The sequence below is a fragment of the Dendrobates tinctorius genome, unplaced genomic scaffold (assembly GCF_039654945.1).
Source record: "Dendrobates tinctorius isolate UK_male_01 unplaced genomic scaffold, ASM3965494v1 ptg000060l, whole genome shotgun sequence".
NCBI classification, from domain to species: Eukaryota; Metazoa; Chordata; class Amphibia; order Anura; family Dendrobatidae; genus Dendrobates; species Dendrobates tinctorius.
The window spans coordinates 2,779,248-2,796,744 of record NW_027361728.1 but is presented as its reverse complement, the minus strand read 5'-3'; the positions used below and the strand labels follow the sequence as shown (position 1 = coordinate 2,796,744).

The following is a 17,497-nucleotide window of genomic DNA, read 5'->3' as shown; positions in this document are numbered from 1 at the left end:
TGGATTGTCAATGCAACCCTCTTCTCCCACTCTTGACACACTGATAGCAACACCGCAAAAGAAATGCTAGCATAGGCTTCCAGTATCTATTGTTTCAGATGCTGCACATCTTGCATCTTTACAGCATAGATAATTGCTTTCAGATGACCCCAAGATAAAAGTCTAAGGGGGTCAAATTGGGAGACCTTGGTGGCCATTCAAATGGCCCACGATGACCAATCCACTTTCTAGGAAACTGTTCATGTAGGAATACTTGGACCTGAGACCCATAATTGATGGTATTGTGTAGTATATGGGGTACAAAGATAATGGGCCTTTCTTCATCAATGGAAACCTCAATGCCATTGGATATCTGAAATTGCTACATGATGATGTGTTGCCCTCTTTATGCACTGAAGATGGCAAGTTCCCTGAGATTTTCCAGCAAGATGGTGCACCACCACATTATGGGTATGAGGTCCGAGCCTTCCTACAAGGAATCTGACCCCCATAGACTAGCATTTCTTCTGCGGTGTTGTAATCAGTGTGTCAAGAGTGAGAGAAGAGGGTTGTATTGACAATCCAACACAATGGGTAGCACTTTGAATACATTTTATAAGTGGTCATAAACTTGTAAATAACTCATGATAGAATAAAGTTACATTAAAACCAATCACACCATTGTTTTTCTTGTGATATTCTCAATAAGGTTGATGTGTCACATGATCCTCTTCCCATTGACAAAAATAAAGTTGGCTCCAAAATGGCAGACTTCAAAATGGCCACCATGGTCACCACCCATCTTGAATTTTTCCCCCCCTGACATATACTAATGTGCCACAAACAGGAAGTTTATATCACCAACCATTCCCATTTTATTTAGGTGTATCCATATAAATGGCCTACACTGTAGATAAGTTCCTTAGGGGGTCTAGTTTCCAAAATGATGTCACTTGTGGGGGATTTCCACTGTTTAGCCACTTTAGGGGTTCTCCAAATGTGACATGGCGTCCTATCACAATTCCAGCCAATTTTAGTTTGAAAAATTCAAACGGCGCTCCTTTCCTTCCAAACTCTTCCAATGCGCCCAAACAGTGGTTTCCCCCACATATGGGGTATCAGCGTAATCAGGACAAATTGGACAACAACTTTTGGGGTCCAATTTTTCCTGTTTCCCTTGGTAAAATAAAAAACTTGAATCTGAAGTACATTTTTTGTTTAAATGTTCATTTTTTAAAACATTCCAAAAATTCCTGTGAAGCACCTGAAGGCTTAATAAACTTCTTGAATGTGGTTTTGAGCACTTTGAGGGGTGCAGTTTTTGGAATGGTGTCACTTTTGGGTATTTTCTATCATATAGACCTCCTCAAAGTGACTTCAAATGTGATGTTGTTCCTAAAATATGGTGTTGTAAAAATGGGAAATCGCTGGTCAGCTTTTAACCCTTATAAATTCCTAACAAAAAAAATTTTGGTTCCAAAATTGTGGCAATGTAAAGTAAACATGTGGGAAATGTTACTTATTTAGTATTTTGTGCGACATATCTCTGTGATTTAAGGGCATGAAAATTCAAAGTTGGAAAACTGCAAAATTTTCAAAATCTTCACCATATTTCCATTTTTTTTTACAAATAAACACAAGTTATATCAAATAAATTTTATCACTAATGTGAAGTAAAATATGTCATGAGAAAACTATGTCAGAATCACCAGGATCCATGGAAGCCTTTCAGAGTTATGTCCTCATAAAGGGACAGTGGTCAGAATTGTAAAAATTGGCCCGGTCATTAACATGCAAACCACCCTTGCGGGTGAAGGGGTTAATATTCTAAGAATCCTAAAAAAAATGTAAAACTGTGTATGCTGGCTTGGAGTATTTATTAGTGGACTGAAAGTCTGTGAAAACATTGACTATTTATATTAGTGAGAAAAAAAGGAAAAAATTACTCAATATTGTGAGTAAATGAATGTATACAAATTATATAACTATAAAACCTGGAATTGTCTCAATGAGGAAACATGCTTGGAGGGGAATGAGAATGAATGCGTTGACTTTTAAACCTGTTCAAATAAATGCTTTGATTTTAAGGATCATTCATCTTGGCTGCGCATAAGTGATACCTCCGTATGTTTCATTCGTATCTGTGGTCGTCTTCTTGATCGGTATCTGTGCAGCAGCTGTCATATGCCATTTATGTGTTGCCATTAAGCAACTCAGCAAGGTGAGTATATCGCCCCCTTTTTCTGATACCCCTTGTCATCAGATAAGACCCTATTGCGCTTTCTCTCTTCCCAGTTTATTTTCATAAATCATTATACTATAGTGGACTCTCTTCTCCAACAGCTCTGTTCTGGCACATGAGGAGTTCTGTACATGGTGCCATCAAGCTATTCCAGCAACATTTAGGCTATGTGCACATGTGCGGAATTCACGCTGATTTTATGCGTTTTTCCCCACGTTTTTTCGCCGGGAAAATGCGAAAATGCATAAAATAAGCTGTGCTAATGCTGCGCATTTTTCTACGGCAAAATTGCATTGCGGAAAAATATGCAGCAGGCTCATTCTTTTTGTGGAATCGCGGGAATTCCGCACATATAGAAATGCATTGATCCGCTTACTTTCCGCATGTGGCTATGCCCACCATGCGCAAAGTAAGCGGAAAATGTGCGGATGGTACCCAGGGTCTGGAGGAGAGGAGACTGTCCTCCAGGCCCAGGGTACCATATCCCTGTAAAAAATAGAATTAAAAATAAAAATTTGTGATAGCGGTCTCGCGTGATTCTATGTCATCAAAGGTTATTGTCACAAAGCATCGCTGGGAAAGGGACTTGCCGGGAGCATCGCTGAGGCCTGGGAAGGCTGCGGGGGATGCCATAAGGTGAGAATATCACGATTTTTAATTTTTTAAATTATTTTTAACATTATATATTTTTACTGCTGATGACGCATAGGCAGCCTCACTAGTAAAAAGTTGGTCACACTTGTCAAACACTATGTTTGATGAGTGTGACCAATCTATCAATCAGTTTTCCAAGCGGTGCTACAGATCGCTTGGAAAACGCTAGCATTCTGCAAGCTAGTTACGCTTGCAAAATGTTAGTTTTATGCGGTAATTACGCATGCGGAATTCTAGTATATTTCCAGCGGCAATTCCGCAAGTGTGCACATAGCCTTACTTTTAAAAAGAATAAGAGTTATTCCCTTCCAAGTTTCACCAAGTGCCCAGGCAGTAGTTTATAACTACACATGGAGTATTAACACATTTGGTAGAAATTTGTTTAAAAAATGTATCAATTATCTTTTGTTACCACTTATTTAAATTAAAAAGTTGTGGCCAAAACAACATATTAGTGTAAAATATGCATTTTCTTATTTATAACTGCCCAATAAAATAGAATTTTGGGAAATAGCTATAGGGTAAAAATACTTATTCCACATCTATCTGATTTCTTTGAGAGTCATTATTTCTAAATTAAGGTCTATTCCTGACAAATTTGCGCACTAAAAGTCTGATAGCACGCCTTCTTCTAAGACCTCCCATGTATCCAAATGGTAGTTCCTGATCATGTATGCAATATTGACATACTCATTGAAAATTGTGTAACAAACTTTGTAGTTCCTTTTCTTATGTTAATGAAAATGATAACTTTAGGGCTAAGGCAAGATTTTACTGGAAAAATATAATTTTTCATTTTCAGAGCTCACTGTTATAAAATTCAATGTGAGTTCAACAAACACCAAGGTAGATTCTTTACGCAAAGTAACTTCCAAACTGGGCTCAATTTTTGAGGATTTCTACTGTTTTGATACCTTAAGGGCTCTGTAAATGCAACCTGGCGTTTACTCCAATCTTGAACGCTAAGAAGCATTGGCACGCCTTCCCTTTCATGCACTACCGTATGAACAAACAGTCATTTACAAACAGATATAGGGTATAGTTGCTTTTGGGAGAAATTTCTTACCAAACTACGATATCTATTTTTCTCTATTATCCAATGCGTAACTGAAAAATGGAGCACTACATCAATGATTAAGGGTATGTGCACACGGTGCGGATTCTGCTGCGGATCCGCAGTGTTTCTGCAGCTGCTGGTCCGCAGCAGATTCTGCTGCGTTGTACAGTACCTTTATTTCCTATGGAAATAAAAAACCGCAGTGCACATGCTGCGGATTTTTCCGTGCGGTTTTGCTGCAGTTTACAATCCGCAGCATGTCAATTCTTTAGTGCAGAAATGCTGCAGTTTCACACCTCATCCATTATGAGGTGTAAAACAGCAGGGCAAAACCGCAGGCAAAACCACAGATAAACGGCAGGACTTTAGTCCTGCGGATTTATCTGCGATTTTTACTACAAAATCCGCAGAGCCAAAAAACTCCGTGTGCACATAGCCTTAGAGGAAACAACTGAATTTTTCATTTCATGTCCCCGTGGTTTAAAAATACTCAGTGCACCTTTACATGAATTACTTGGTGGTATAACTTTCAAAGTAGTTTCTCTGTTGTTTTTTTTTGCTATTCTGTACCCTCAGGGGCCCTCCAAGAGCAAAGTGGTGTCTACAATATATTCTATCGAAATTAATGCTGCGAAAGACAAATAGTATTAATTCACTTCCAAACTCTGTCATTTGGCCAACTTGTAATTTTTCACTCCATGAGGGTTATTGCTGCTTTAATAAAAAATTGCGCAACAAATTGAGTCAATTTTCTCTTATTACTCTATGTGAAAATGGAAAATTTAAGGCACATTTTAGTGGTGAATATTACATTTTTCATGTTTTTATTTATTTTTGTTAATTCATGTAAAGCACCTTGACAAACCTCTTAATGTGGTTTTGAATACCCTGAGAGATGCAATATTTAAAATGGGGTCTTGTGTCGAGATTTTTTTTAACCTATAACCCAATCAAAGTCACTCGAAAAGTGAAGTGCTCCCTAAAAAAAGGTTTTGTAAATTTTGACATTCTAACTAAGTAACAGATGCAACTTTTTCAAAAGTTTCTGCAAATTTTAGATATTTTCATAATTAAATTCAAATTATATCAACCTAGTTTACCACTAACATAAAGTGCATGAAAAAATTTGTCAGAATCACATCGGAAGAAGCATATTAAAGTTATCACTAAACAGACAAATATCACATTTGAAAAATTGGAATCTGTCAGGAACATTTGTTAAGGTAGTGACAACAAAAGACAACTAGCAGAATATTGCAGCTATAGAAATTTTATGGGTTACAACAATGAACCAGACCCTTCTCCTGAATATGCACAATGATATAGACTCTATATGCAGAGCCCCTACGTGCCAGAAAGGTATGATCCCGCTACATGTGACCCAATTTTGGAAATTATACTCCTTTGCAAAATTAATCTACAGGTGTAGATGACGATTTGACTCCATTGGGGTTTTCCTTAAACAGGAGGCTGTGGATGTTGCTCAATGAAAATTGAAAATCTGCTATATTAGTGCTTTCACATTGTGGTGCCCATACATTATGCCCAGCTCTTGCTTCTGGAGATATGCACTTGTAAATTAAGCTGGCTCTCATCTCTACAGACATGCCATACATGTGGACACTATAAGCTGTTTAGGCACATTTTGGAGCTCAGAAGACGGGGGACATTTGGATTTGAGAGGGAAAAATTCACTGGATTTCTTTTGGGGAGCAAAGAGCCATAGTGCTTGTCCAGAGCACCAGCATTGCAATGCATTATACCTGGCAGTGATGCACTGAAATAATCCTCTTAGACCATGCTCTGAGCACGGTCTGACAGGCTTGCCATAGCTGGGTAACCCAGATCTCATCATGACGACCATGGGGTGCATATGAAGACTTCCGGGTCATAGACGCAGGGAAAAATACAGGCGCATGCGCAAGTAACGATTATATACTTTGCCCACAGTTTGGCAAAGCATACTGCGCAAGCTCCGGAGGCCTTTGCAATGCGCAAGCGCTGAAACAATACGTGAACACAGGAAGAAGAAAGAAGAAATGCGAACAGCAAAACAGGGAGGGGGGAGCAGGCAAATAAGCCCCACCAATCTGACCGGACCGCGGCAATTTACATACATCTGAACCGATATGAAAGGTGCGGGGTCAGGGGGAAGCAAAAGTACTAATAAAATCCTTATGTGACACACAATTGAATGATATCATTATATGATATCTCAAAAAAGGGGTGACAGATTCCCTTTAATGAACACGACCACCAAAGAAAGGTCCATCTATTTCATTACGAGGTGCACATAACTTAATGAATTAGGTGCACTTTACAACTGGTGTGTACCTTTGCCAGAAATGTTACTACAATCAGAAACTCAAGAAAAGTCTCTCAGCCCCCACAAACAAACTACTTTTATAAATGCTGCTCTTTTAACCACCTGCCTCATTATCTACACCTCCAGTGAACCTATACACTCTTGGCTTTTCCATGTCAGGTTGGCTTTGCAATGCCAGATGGGCCACAGCCAGCAGTGGGTTACTCCATTAGTTACTTAGCCCATCCTCTCTTACTTCTTGGCAGACTCTTGTAGATTTTCTCCCTTGAGCGCGCTCTGTATATTTCAGTCTCAGGATGAGGGACAAATTATTTGTTAGGAGGCTATGCTGGATCTTGTAGTTGGTCAATGTTTAAACTTGTACTAATTCTCCATGCTCCACTGTGTAGTTACCCTTGACTGGATAGATTATGGTTCTGCTTGAAATACCTCAGAGCGCCACTATAAATTTATTCATAGCTTGGCTATGTGGGAACATGTGTTCCTCACTGTTATATCTAATATATTACAAGACAAATCGTAAGTCAGTGCCAATGTGTACTAATAATTGGCTATAAAGGAACTCATAATATCTACTAGTTCTCTTCTATGTATTTATTCACTTTAGGCTATGCTGGGACTTATTGTGCCGCATTGTTCCAGTGTCATTTTCGGCATTTAATATAACTGTATAGGGAAAAATTACACATAAATCTCAGCGTACCTACAAGATAAATTGACATGTTGCAGATTTTAAAAACGCACCATAGGTCAGTTTATGCTGCATATAAAAAAAGCAGAATGGGCAAAATATTTCTATAAGTCCCATTTACTTTGCAGTACCTGTAAGATGCTGCATTTTTTGAGCAGGAAAAATGCGTAGCATGAAAAACTCACTAAAAACTCATTGTGGGAACTTAATATTACAAAACTAGAACTGTTTTGTAGCTAGCTCCAATTGCTGCAGTTTAACCATTTAAATGCCTTTGTCTATACCCGACAGCTGCATTTACATGGCCTGCTTTGTAACTGCTCCAGTTGGCTCACATTCAAAACAATTGTGAGGAGATGATGGGTTACGAATGTAGACTTAGGGCTTCTGTCTCTATTGGGGTTTCAAAGAAGAATATCAATTATAATACATAATATTTTGCAATACCGTTGTACAAAACTATGTATTATAAGCGACTAAACAATCACAGGTTCAAGTCCCCTAAAGTTTAACACCCATTTCATTAAACAAAAAGTTTAAACAAAAGTTTAAAAAAAAATCTAAAATGAAAGTAAAAAATAGTGAAAGTTAAAATCATTATGACCCTTTTCCTGTCAAAAATATAGAAATAAAAAAACTGAATAACATAAACATATTTAGTATTGGGGTATCCATAAAAGTCCAAGATATCAAATTATAAAATTCTGTAAACCGTGTTTTAAACACAAAAAAATCTGAAACACTAGAATTGCCCTTTTTCAGTCACCACACTTTTGCAGTAAAAAGTTTTGAAAATGGTATCAATAAAACTATCAGTTGTACAAAACAGAAGCCCTCAAACAGTTCCATGGATGAGAGAATATGAACGGTGTCATTCAAAAGTTCAGCTCATCACCCACAAAGCAGTCCCTCATGTGGCTATAATAAGTTATCGATGTTAAAAGACAAAGAAGAAAATATGTAAAAGAAAAAACAAAAATTATCAGGTCATAAAAGAGTTAATTAAAACTTGGGAAGCTTAATGAAAACATTGCACATACTCTTTGTTTCTACTTTTTGTTGAAAACCTTTAAGTTATTTGCACACAACGACTTTTAGACATGAGACAAATCAGCAAATTTTTGAGTAGGAAGAAGCTTCAGGAGTTTTTTGTCCTGAAGCTTCTTTGTGGCTACTTTTTTAGGGTATGTGCACATGTTGTGGATTGTTGTGCGGATTTTTCTGCACAGAATCTGCATATTTTTGCAGAATCCGCAGGTGAAAACCTGCGCGTTTTATATGCAGATTTCCTGAGGATTTGTTGCGGATTTTGTGTGGATTTCGCCTGCGTTTTTACACCTGCGGATTCCTATAATGAAATGGGTGTAAAAACGCTGTGGAATCCTAACAAAGAATTGACATGCTGCGGAAAATAAACCGCTTCGTTTCCGCGCGGATTTTTGCGCAGCATGTGCACAGCAGTTTTTTTCCCATTGAATAACATTGTACTGTAAATCACTAGCCAAACTGCAGCGGATCCGCAGCAAATACGCAACGTGTGCACATACCCTTACTATGTATTTGGCTGCAGGCTTATTTCTTAATATTACAGGGTATCTGTAGCGCCGGTGCACTATGTCCCGGAACACAGCGAAATACTTCCGGGACATAGTGTACCGGCACATGCGCAGTAATGATTTTTGGCTTTGCCCGCAGTTGGGCAAAGCATACTGTGCGTGCGCGAAGCAATATTGCTTTGCGCACACGTGAACTATGGAGGAGAACAACTCTAGTTCCAAAAAGATCGCGGATGGGGGCCACAGATGGGGTGGAGAAAAAAAGAAGAAACACTGCCCATCGGACCGGACACAGGGCATTTACATAGCCCGCCAACTTCCGGTCACAGATTCTGTTTAAAGTAAACGTCCTCTTTAATACTTGTCCACTTTTATTTTATTCTTCTGCTATCCTTTTGTTTTCTTTTTCAGGAGATATTTGGATACAAATCAGAAAGATGGAGAAATATTTTGTGTGTACTTGGTTACATATTTTCTTTAGGCTTCCTAAAATTGCTCTTTTATTGGAAGCCAGAGCTGGATGTTTGGTGTCACTGTGTTCCATGTAACTTAGCAAACGCTGATACAGTTTTGATACAAACTGTAAGTACAGCATTTTGTCATTTATCAAATTAGAATAAGTAGTTAAATGTTCTTATTACTCTGTTATAAAAAAGAAGTAATGTCCAGATTTTTTTGTGAATTGTGTAGATTTCTGCCTAAGGCAAATGCAAATTAATTCATTACCACCTTTTGCTTCTCCATACCTAATATTCCACAATATCTCTGCAGGGAGAATTTAAAGACTACATAAAGAAGTCAGTAATCCAGGTTAATCTTCGTAAATCAATGAAAATTGGGTCTTTTGTTATTAATGATGAAAATTCATACATATGCAAATCTATAATGGAGCAAGAAGGCAAAGTAAGTGTCCTGTCAAAATAATAATCGTGATTTTATGTTTTTTTAAATTTATAACTGAACGCATACTTTAACTCTGACCATACAAAGAAAAGAAAAGAGGTGTAGGTCAGATACTGAAAAAAATCACACAGCACATGTTTGAGACCTAACTGATATTTACATTGTGTTCCAAATTATTATATAAATTTGATTTAAGTGTGATAAAGATGCCATTTTTTTTGCTTTTCAAATATACTCATGGATGTTATTGTGCCTCACGGCTCTTTAGATCACTGAAATCAATCTCAAGCATGCGTGATAATTAGTTTTCAAGATGAGCCCAATTAACCCCTTACCGACCTACGATATGCTTTAAAACGGCGATTGTTAAGGGTACTTACTCCCTCAATGTTATTTTAAAACGGAGATCAGGAATAAGGCCGGGGTCACACTGGCGAGGAATGCGGATGAGTGAGAGGCGTTAAAAGCACGCATTACACACGGACAAATTATGCTCTATGGGTTTGCTCCCAACAGCCGTATATTTCTCGGGCGTATTCTACGGTCCGTGCCAATCGCAACATGCTGCGATTGACAGCGTACTACGCCCATAATACGCCAATGCAAGTCTATGGGTGCGCAAAAAATAAGGATTACACACAGACAACACATGTGACTTGCGAGAAATACGCACCCGGTGTCTTTTACAAAAGCCGGCAATTCAGTGCGCTATGCAGTAAACTCACACTGACAGGTTTAATAAAGAAAGAAAGAATAGATATATACACATAGAATACACGCACATATATATATATATACATACATGCCATTGTGACAAACATATATATATATTTATATTTCACAGAGTTCTTCATAGCAGAAAAGCCGCTAATTAAATTGCCGGTTTCTATCAAATAATTCCCCAACCCGACATGAAATGACACATGGTTTACATTCAGTAAAGCATTTCATTTCATGTTTTTTTATGTGTCCTTGACTAATAATTAGATGAGGGATTGTGTGCAAAATTTGGGAGTTGTAGTTGTTATTTTAAGGGGTTAATTCTTTGTTAAAAAATGGGCTTCCCATTGCCCTATATTGGTGGCGAGTGGGTTAATCTAACAAAGCGTTAATGTCACCATTCGATTGTAAGGTGACATTAACCCTTTGTTAGATTAACCCATTCGCCACCGCTACAGGGCAATGGGAAGCCCACGCATTTTTAAAAAACGAATTAACCCCTTAATATAACAACTACAACTCCCAAATTTTGCACACAAACCCGCATCTAATTATTAGTCAAGGACATATAAAATGAAATGAAATGCTTTATTGAATGTAAAGCATGTGTCATTTCATGTTGGGTTGGGGAATTGTATGATAGAAGCCGGCAATTTAATTAGCGGCTATTCTGCTATGAAGAACTCTGTGAAATATAAATATATATGTTTATCTCAATGACTTGTGTACATATATATATATATATATACAGTATATATATATATATATGCATTCTATGTGTCTATGTCTATTATTTCGTTTCTCTTAGAAACCCTGTCATAGGGCTCCATTATATGTCCATTTTGCAAGGTGGCGAGAAAATTTCGCCATACGGATTGCATACGGATGCCATACGGATTACATATGGATGCTGACATGCGCAAAATACGCAACCACACCTTGCTTACGGATGACATATGGAGCACTATTTAGGGGTCATTCATCCGTATTACGCCTGTAAACTACGGACCGTATTTTGCGTCGGTTAGTGTGACCCCGGCCTAAGGGAATAGCTCCGCGAGCGGCGACAATTCCTGCAGGTGTTAGCTGTGTATGACGGCTGACACCTTGCAGTGTTGGACCCAACCAGTTTTACGACTGATGGGAGACAAATAACCCCTTAAATACCACTGTCAAACATGACAGCAGTATTTACTTTGCTACAAGAAGTAATAAGACCCTTTAGTGACTATTGGACCCCCCACAATGTGTGTTAAAGTTAAATAAAACATGTAAAAAAGTAAAGAAAACACACAAAAAAATGCACAAAAGTCACTAAAATACATTTCACTACAGAAAATGCAGCATTTCTGATAAAACAAAAGTAAACAAAAAAATACACATAATTGGTATGTGACAGCTCTACATGGGAAATCGTGGGACACTCGTTATTAAATAGATTACGTCAGAGCAGGGAGTATTTGTGTTGGTTTATTTTATTTTTTTGCAGGTGATCGAGGGTGTCGCAGGAATTAGGCGGATAATAAATATGGGAAAATGTGTTGTGTTTTATTTCATTAAAATACTTTATTTTGGCTGTGTCTTTATTTAACCCCTTAACAACTATAGGATTAGTAATGGACAGGTATCTTATTGACTCCTCTCCATTACTAAGCCGGGCTTGATGTCAACTTACAATACAAAGGTGACATCAACCCCACAACTATTACCCCATACGCCACCACTACAGGGCAGTGGGAAGAGAGAGGCTAAGGCCGGGGTCACACTGGCGAGGAATACGGCCGAGTGAGAGGCGCTGAAAGCACACATTAGACACGGACAAATTATTCTCTATGGGGTCACTCGCACCAAGCATATATTTCTCATCCGTATCCTACGCTCCGTGCCAATCGCAGCATGCTGCGATTGTCAGTGTACTACGCCCGTAGTATGCCAATGCAAGTCTATGGGCGTGCAAAAAATACGGTTTACACACGGACCAGACGTGTGACCTGCGAGCAATACGCAGGTCTTTTGGCTGTTGACAGGAAATGGGCCAATCAATCATCAGGAAGCCTAGACATGAAAATGAGCTCAAAAAGCGCTCCAGACATCCAGGAAGTACGCCTCCACGGAGTACAGCAGCAGCATGGCGTCCATGTACATAAATGTTGAGATGCTCATTGTCCTGGTGCAGGAGCGTCCTGAAATCTGGGACCAACGCGATGCAAATTATGCAAACCGGGCAAGAAAGGAGGCATCATGGAGACGCGTCTGTCGCCAGATGTACCTTGACTTTTGTGACCGACCACGTGAGGAGCAGCATAAAATTCGTAAGTACAATGCAAAACATGAGTAACCTTAGCGTGCAACAAAAAAGGAATATAGAATCAGCACCCCCCTTCCTGTGCATGTACTTTTAGCCTCATGAGGCCGTTACATTTGGATGTGACACGTGGCTTCACACAGCCATAATTTGGGGTTAGCCCACAAGCTCCTCATCCTCCTAGACAAAACAATTATTAAGTGTAGCTAAAGAGACCCTGTGTATCTGCCCAATTACATATGCCACCATGGGTATAAAGCACACCCCAGAAGGCCCCATGCCTAGACTACTGGTAGAAAATGTGACCTCTCAAATATGTGAATTTGACAATATTTCCTGTCACATTGCAGTGGAAGATGTGATGAAACGCTGGCGAAGCATCCGGGACCAGTACCGCCGGGAACGCCAGCAGCGGTCCAGGAGTGGGGATGCTGGATATGTTAAAAGGAAGTACATCTACTATGACCGGCTGTCCTTCCTCGCCCCAATTCTGGATCTGAGACCATAATTAGATACCTCACACCACATTACACAAATACTTTACAGGGCCAAAAATATTGATGTATTTTTGCCTCTGTTCTATTTCATAACAGAACTCAATCCAACCTTACGGATCGAGGAACGGCCTCAGAGGCAGAGCCCATAATAGATCCTGTAGGGGATGAGGTGGCTGGCCCATCTTCTCCCCCTACAAGAAGGATGGCAGAAGATGAGGCATCACAGGACAACCCAATGGATGCCCAACACACAACACCACCAGGACGGTCTGCTGCTGCCCCATCACCCATACTGGAAGAGCCGGGCAACTTGAGCAGCAGCCCAACTGGCCAGATCAGGGCCTCCCCACAGGCTGCTCTTACATCACGGAGAACACGAAGAAGGCACCAGGTCACTATTCAAGAGAGCAGGACCAATGTGGACACAGGGGTGCTCAATTATTTGTCTAGAGTAACTACAGATGATGGGGAGGAGGCCTACGCATGTAGCCTCACCCTTTATCTCCGTGCCCTTACCCGTGAGGTCAGGATCCGTATTAGGGGATGTTTTCAGATCCTGCTTGATGCAAGCACCCCCCCAATACCCCATATGAGCTTTTCGAATATCTGGAGAGGTGGCAGCTCTCCCCCCGAAATCTAATGCGCATGAGACCATCCACACAGATGCTTGCTCAAGCAGGGTCCGAACAGCCCCTAATACGTGGGCCAACACCTCAACCCCTTCCTCCCACTACCCAACCTTCTATTCAGCAGCCCCAAATGTCAGCCTCTAGCCAACCCCACCAATATGGCCACTTGTACCCACCCAGTGTTGGAGGCTGGTCCCAACCTGGTTGGGGACGATCTGGCTATCTTGGTGGGTATGAGCCACGTACCTACCACAGCCAACAAGATGTCCCTCACCATCATCATTACTCTGGCTAGTATCCCCAACAGTCCCAGGAGGCAGGACAATTCCAGCATCATGGGCAAGAGTATGGCCCCACACAGGGCGATGTTGGCCACAGTGTCCAGCAGCACCCACAGGCTGCTCTTCCACGTTCCCCTTCCCCAACCTATGAGGATTTATAAGTCTGATGGCCGGAGATGTCCAGTGCGGTTTAATTGGTGCTCCAAATAGAAAGGAAAAAACAGGTGTTCTCCATCACCAAACTTTTTTACCTAATTTAACATTCTAATTTTTTCACAATGTTTTCCAATCATATGAAAGAATCCATCATGACAGGCAAGGCTACCTCATGCCTTTCAGACAGATATTACATGTGTGTACAAAACAGAATATTTCAACGCGCTATACTGTAAAATGAAAGGATGAAAATACACTACTCACTTGCTAATGCCTAGGAAAGGCGTGCTGGCCTTAGTGAAGTAGTCACCTTTTTTGCTAGCAATCTCTAGTAAAACAAATCAAGGCGACCAGCCTTCAGAATATCACGCTCTCTCTATGTCTTAACAAGTGAGTTTTGTTTTTTCATCCTTTCCAGTATAGCATGTTTAAATATTCTCTGTTCTCTATTCAACTGGCTACGTCAATGGTGCCGTCAGCAACGATTTGGATTTCTGGATCACGGAGTGAACTACTTATACGATGGACTACTTGCTAGAGATGGGGTGCACCTTACAAAGACTGGAAAGCATGTATTTGGAAGTCATAGAATCAATCATAGAATCGTCGAGTTGGAAGGGACCTCCTGGGCCATCTGGTCCAACCCCCTGCTCAAAGCAGGATTCGCTAAATCATTCCAGTCAGATGTCTGTCCAGCCTCTGTTTGAAGACTTCCATTGAAGGAGAACTCACCACTTCTCGTGGCAGCCTGTTCCACTCATTGATCACTCTATCTGTCAAAAAGTTTTTTCTAATATCTAATCTGTGTCTCTTCCCATTCAGTTTCATCCCATTGCTTCTAGTCTTTCCTTGTGCAAATGAGAATAAAGTTGATCCTTCTACAATGTGACAGCCCTTTAGATATTTGTAGACAGCTATTAAGTCTCCTCTCAGTCTTCTCTTTTGCAAACTAAACATTCCCAAATCCTGCAACCTTTCCTCATAAGACAGGGTTTGCAGACCGGTCACCATTCTGGTCGCTCTTTTCTGAACTTGCTCCAGTTTGTTGATGTCTTTTTTAAAATGTGGTGCCCAAAACTGGACACAATATTCCAGATGAGGTCTGACCAAAGAGGAGTAGGGGAAATAATGACTTCACGTGATCTAGACTGTATGCTTCTGTTAATACATCCTAGAATTGCATTTGCCTTTTTTGCTGCTGCATCACACTGTTGACTCATATTCAGTCTGTGATCTATTAGTATACCCAAGTCTTTTTCACATGTGCTGTCACTTAGCCCTATTCCTCCCATTCTATATATGCTTTTTTCATTTTTATTGCCCAGATGTAGTACTTTGCATTTCTCCCTGTTAAAAACCATTCTGTTAGTTGCTGCCCACTTCTCCAGTTTATTTAAATCTTTTTGAATCCTCTCTCTCTCTTCTCTAGTATTAGCTATCCCTCCTAGCTTTGTGTCATCAGCAATGTCAAGTCGCCTTGCTACACTTGTAAGGAGAGCTTTAAACTAGAACAACATGGGAAGGGAAGCAAAAGACCAGAAAAAGCCATACACCTGACAAATGCTATTGAGAACTCTGCTATTAGAAGTGGAAAGGAAGAACAAAGATGAAAGAATCTAATTAATAAAAATATTGGAGAAAGAGAAACCAATCACAAACTAAAATGTTTCTATACTAATGCACAAAGCATGGCCAACAAACAAGGAGAATTGGAACTACTAACACAGGAAAAGAAATATGATGTCATTGGAATCACTGAAACTTGGTGGGACAATACACATGATTGGAATACAAGACTAGAAGGATACAACTTATTTGCAAGAAACAGACTTGATAAACGAGGAGGGGGTGTCGCATTGTATGTTAGAAACGTGTATATCTGCACAGAGATTGAAGCTTCAGAGACTGGGAGTTCTGTGGAAACTGTTTGGGTAAGAATACAAGGACAGAACAATGGAAAGGACACCATTGTAGGCATTTACTACAGGCCGCCTGTGCAAGCTGAAGATATGGATGAACTCTTTATGCATCAAATGGCCAAGTTCTCCAAAAAATATGACATAGTTGTCATGGGAGATTTAAACTATCCAGACATTTGTTGGGAATCTCTCTCAGGCAAAACTAACAGGTCAAGGAAATTCTTATCCTCTCTTGCTGACAACTTTATCTTCCAAAAGGTAAGGGAGAAAACAAGGGGAACTGCTACCTTGGATCTAATCCTTATAAACAGGGAGGAAATGGTTGAGGAGGTAAAAGTGGCTGGGACCCTAGGAGGTAGCGACCATGCTATTTTAGAATTTTGGATAACTAGAGGCGGAAGACCTGTGAAGACTCAGACGTCAAGGTTAGATTTCAGAAAGGCAGATTTTAAGGGATTCAGAAAGAGAATTGGAGGGATCCAATGGCTGGATATCCTTAAAGACAAAAATGTCCAGGAAGGATGGGAAATCTTGAAAAATGAAATTCTCAAAGCGCAGTTGTTAACAATTCCGAAAAGAGGGAAGAATAGGAAGCATTTAAGGAAACCAGGATGGATGAACACAGAACTTAAGCACATGCTAAAAAGGAAGAAAAAAATGTTTATAAAATGGAAAGAGGTAGGCATATCTAAAGAAGAATATAATGCTGTCTGCAGAACCTGCAGGGCACAAATCAGATTAGTTAAAGCTGAAAATGAATTGAGGCTTGCAAGAGATGTCAAAAGCAATATTAAAGGATTTTGGGGATATGTCAAAAGTAAAAGAAAAGTCAAAGATGCTATAGGATTTTTACAGGATGAAAATGATGAAATGGTAAGACAGGATGTTGAGAAGGCTGAACTTTTAAATTCCTATTTTGCATCTGTTTTCTCTCAGAAAGGAAATGTAACATCAACTGTTATTCACTGTCCTATTAAGGGAATAGATGAATCCAGGATATCTATAAACAGAAAGATAGTGAGGAAACACTTAGCTAATCTAAATGAATTCAAGTCTCTAGGTCCAGATGAATTACACCCCAGAGTACTGAAGGAGATAGCAGAGGAAATTTTTGAACCCCTCTCCATAATCTTTGAAAATTCTTGGAGAACAGGAGAAGTGCCAGAAGACTGGAGAAGAGCAAATGTTGTTCCTATCTTCAAAAAGGGGAAGAAGGTGGACCCAGGCAACTATAGGCCGGTGAGTCTGACTTCTATACCAGGAAAGATCTTTGAACAAATTATTAAACAACATGTATGTCAATACCTGGATAAGAATGAAGTGATTAAACAGAGTCAGCATGGGTTTGTAACTAATAAGTCATGTCAGACTAACTTAATTTCCTTCTATGATGGTATCACTGATTGGGTGGATCAAGGAAATGCTGTAGATATAGTATATCTTGACTTCAGCAAAGCATTTGACAAAGTCTCTCATACAATCCTTATTGAAAAAATGACTAAGTATGGAATGGACAAGGCAACTGTTAGGTGGATTCATAACTGGCTTAGTGATCGGACCCAAAGAGCGGTCGTAAATGGCT

General features: G+C 39.8%; 1 protein-coding gene across 1 annotated transcript in view; it reads left to right on the top strand.

Moving 5' to 3' along the window:
* LOC141092472 (probable cation-transporting ATPase 13A5) overlaps window positions 1-17,497 on the top strand; it is a 318,264-nt gene that overhangs the window by 16,325 nt on the left and 284,442 nt on the right. The window contains exons 2-3 of the mRNA XM_073578636.1: window positions 8,917-9,087; window positions 9,277-9,408. Coding sequence (XP_073434737.1) covers window positions 8,917-9,087; window positions 9,277-9,408 — 303 coding nt within the window. The remainder of the gene's footprint in view (window positions 1-8,916; window positions 9,088-9,276; window positions 9,409-17,497) is intronic.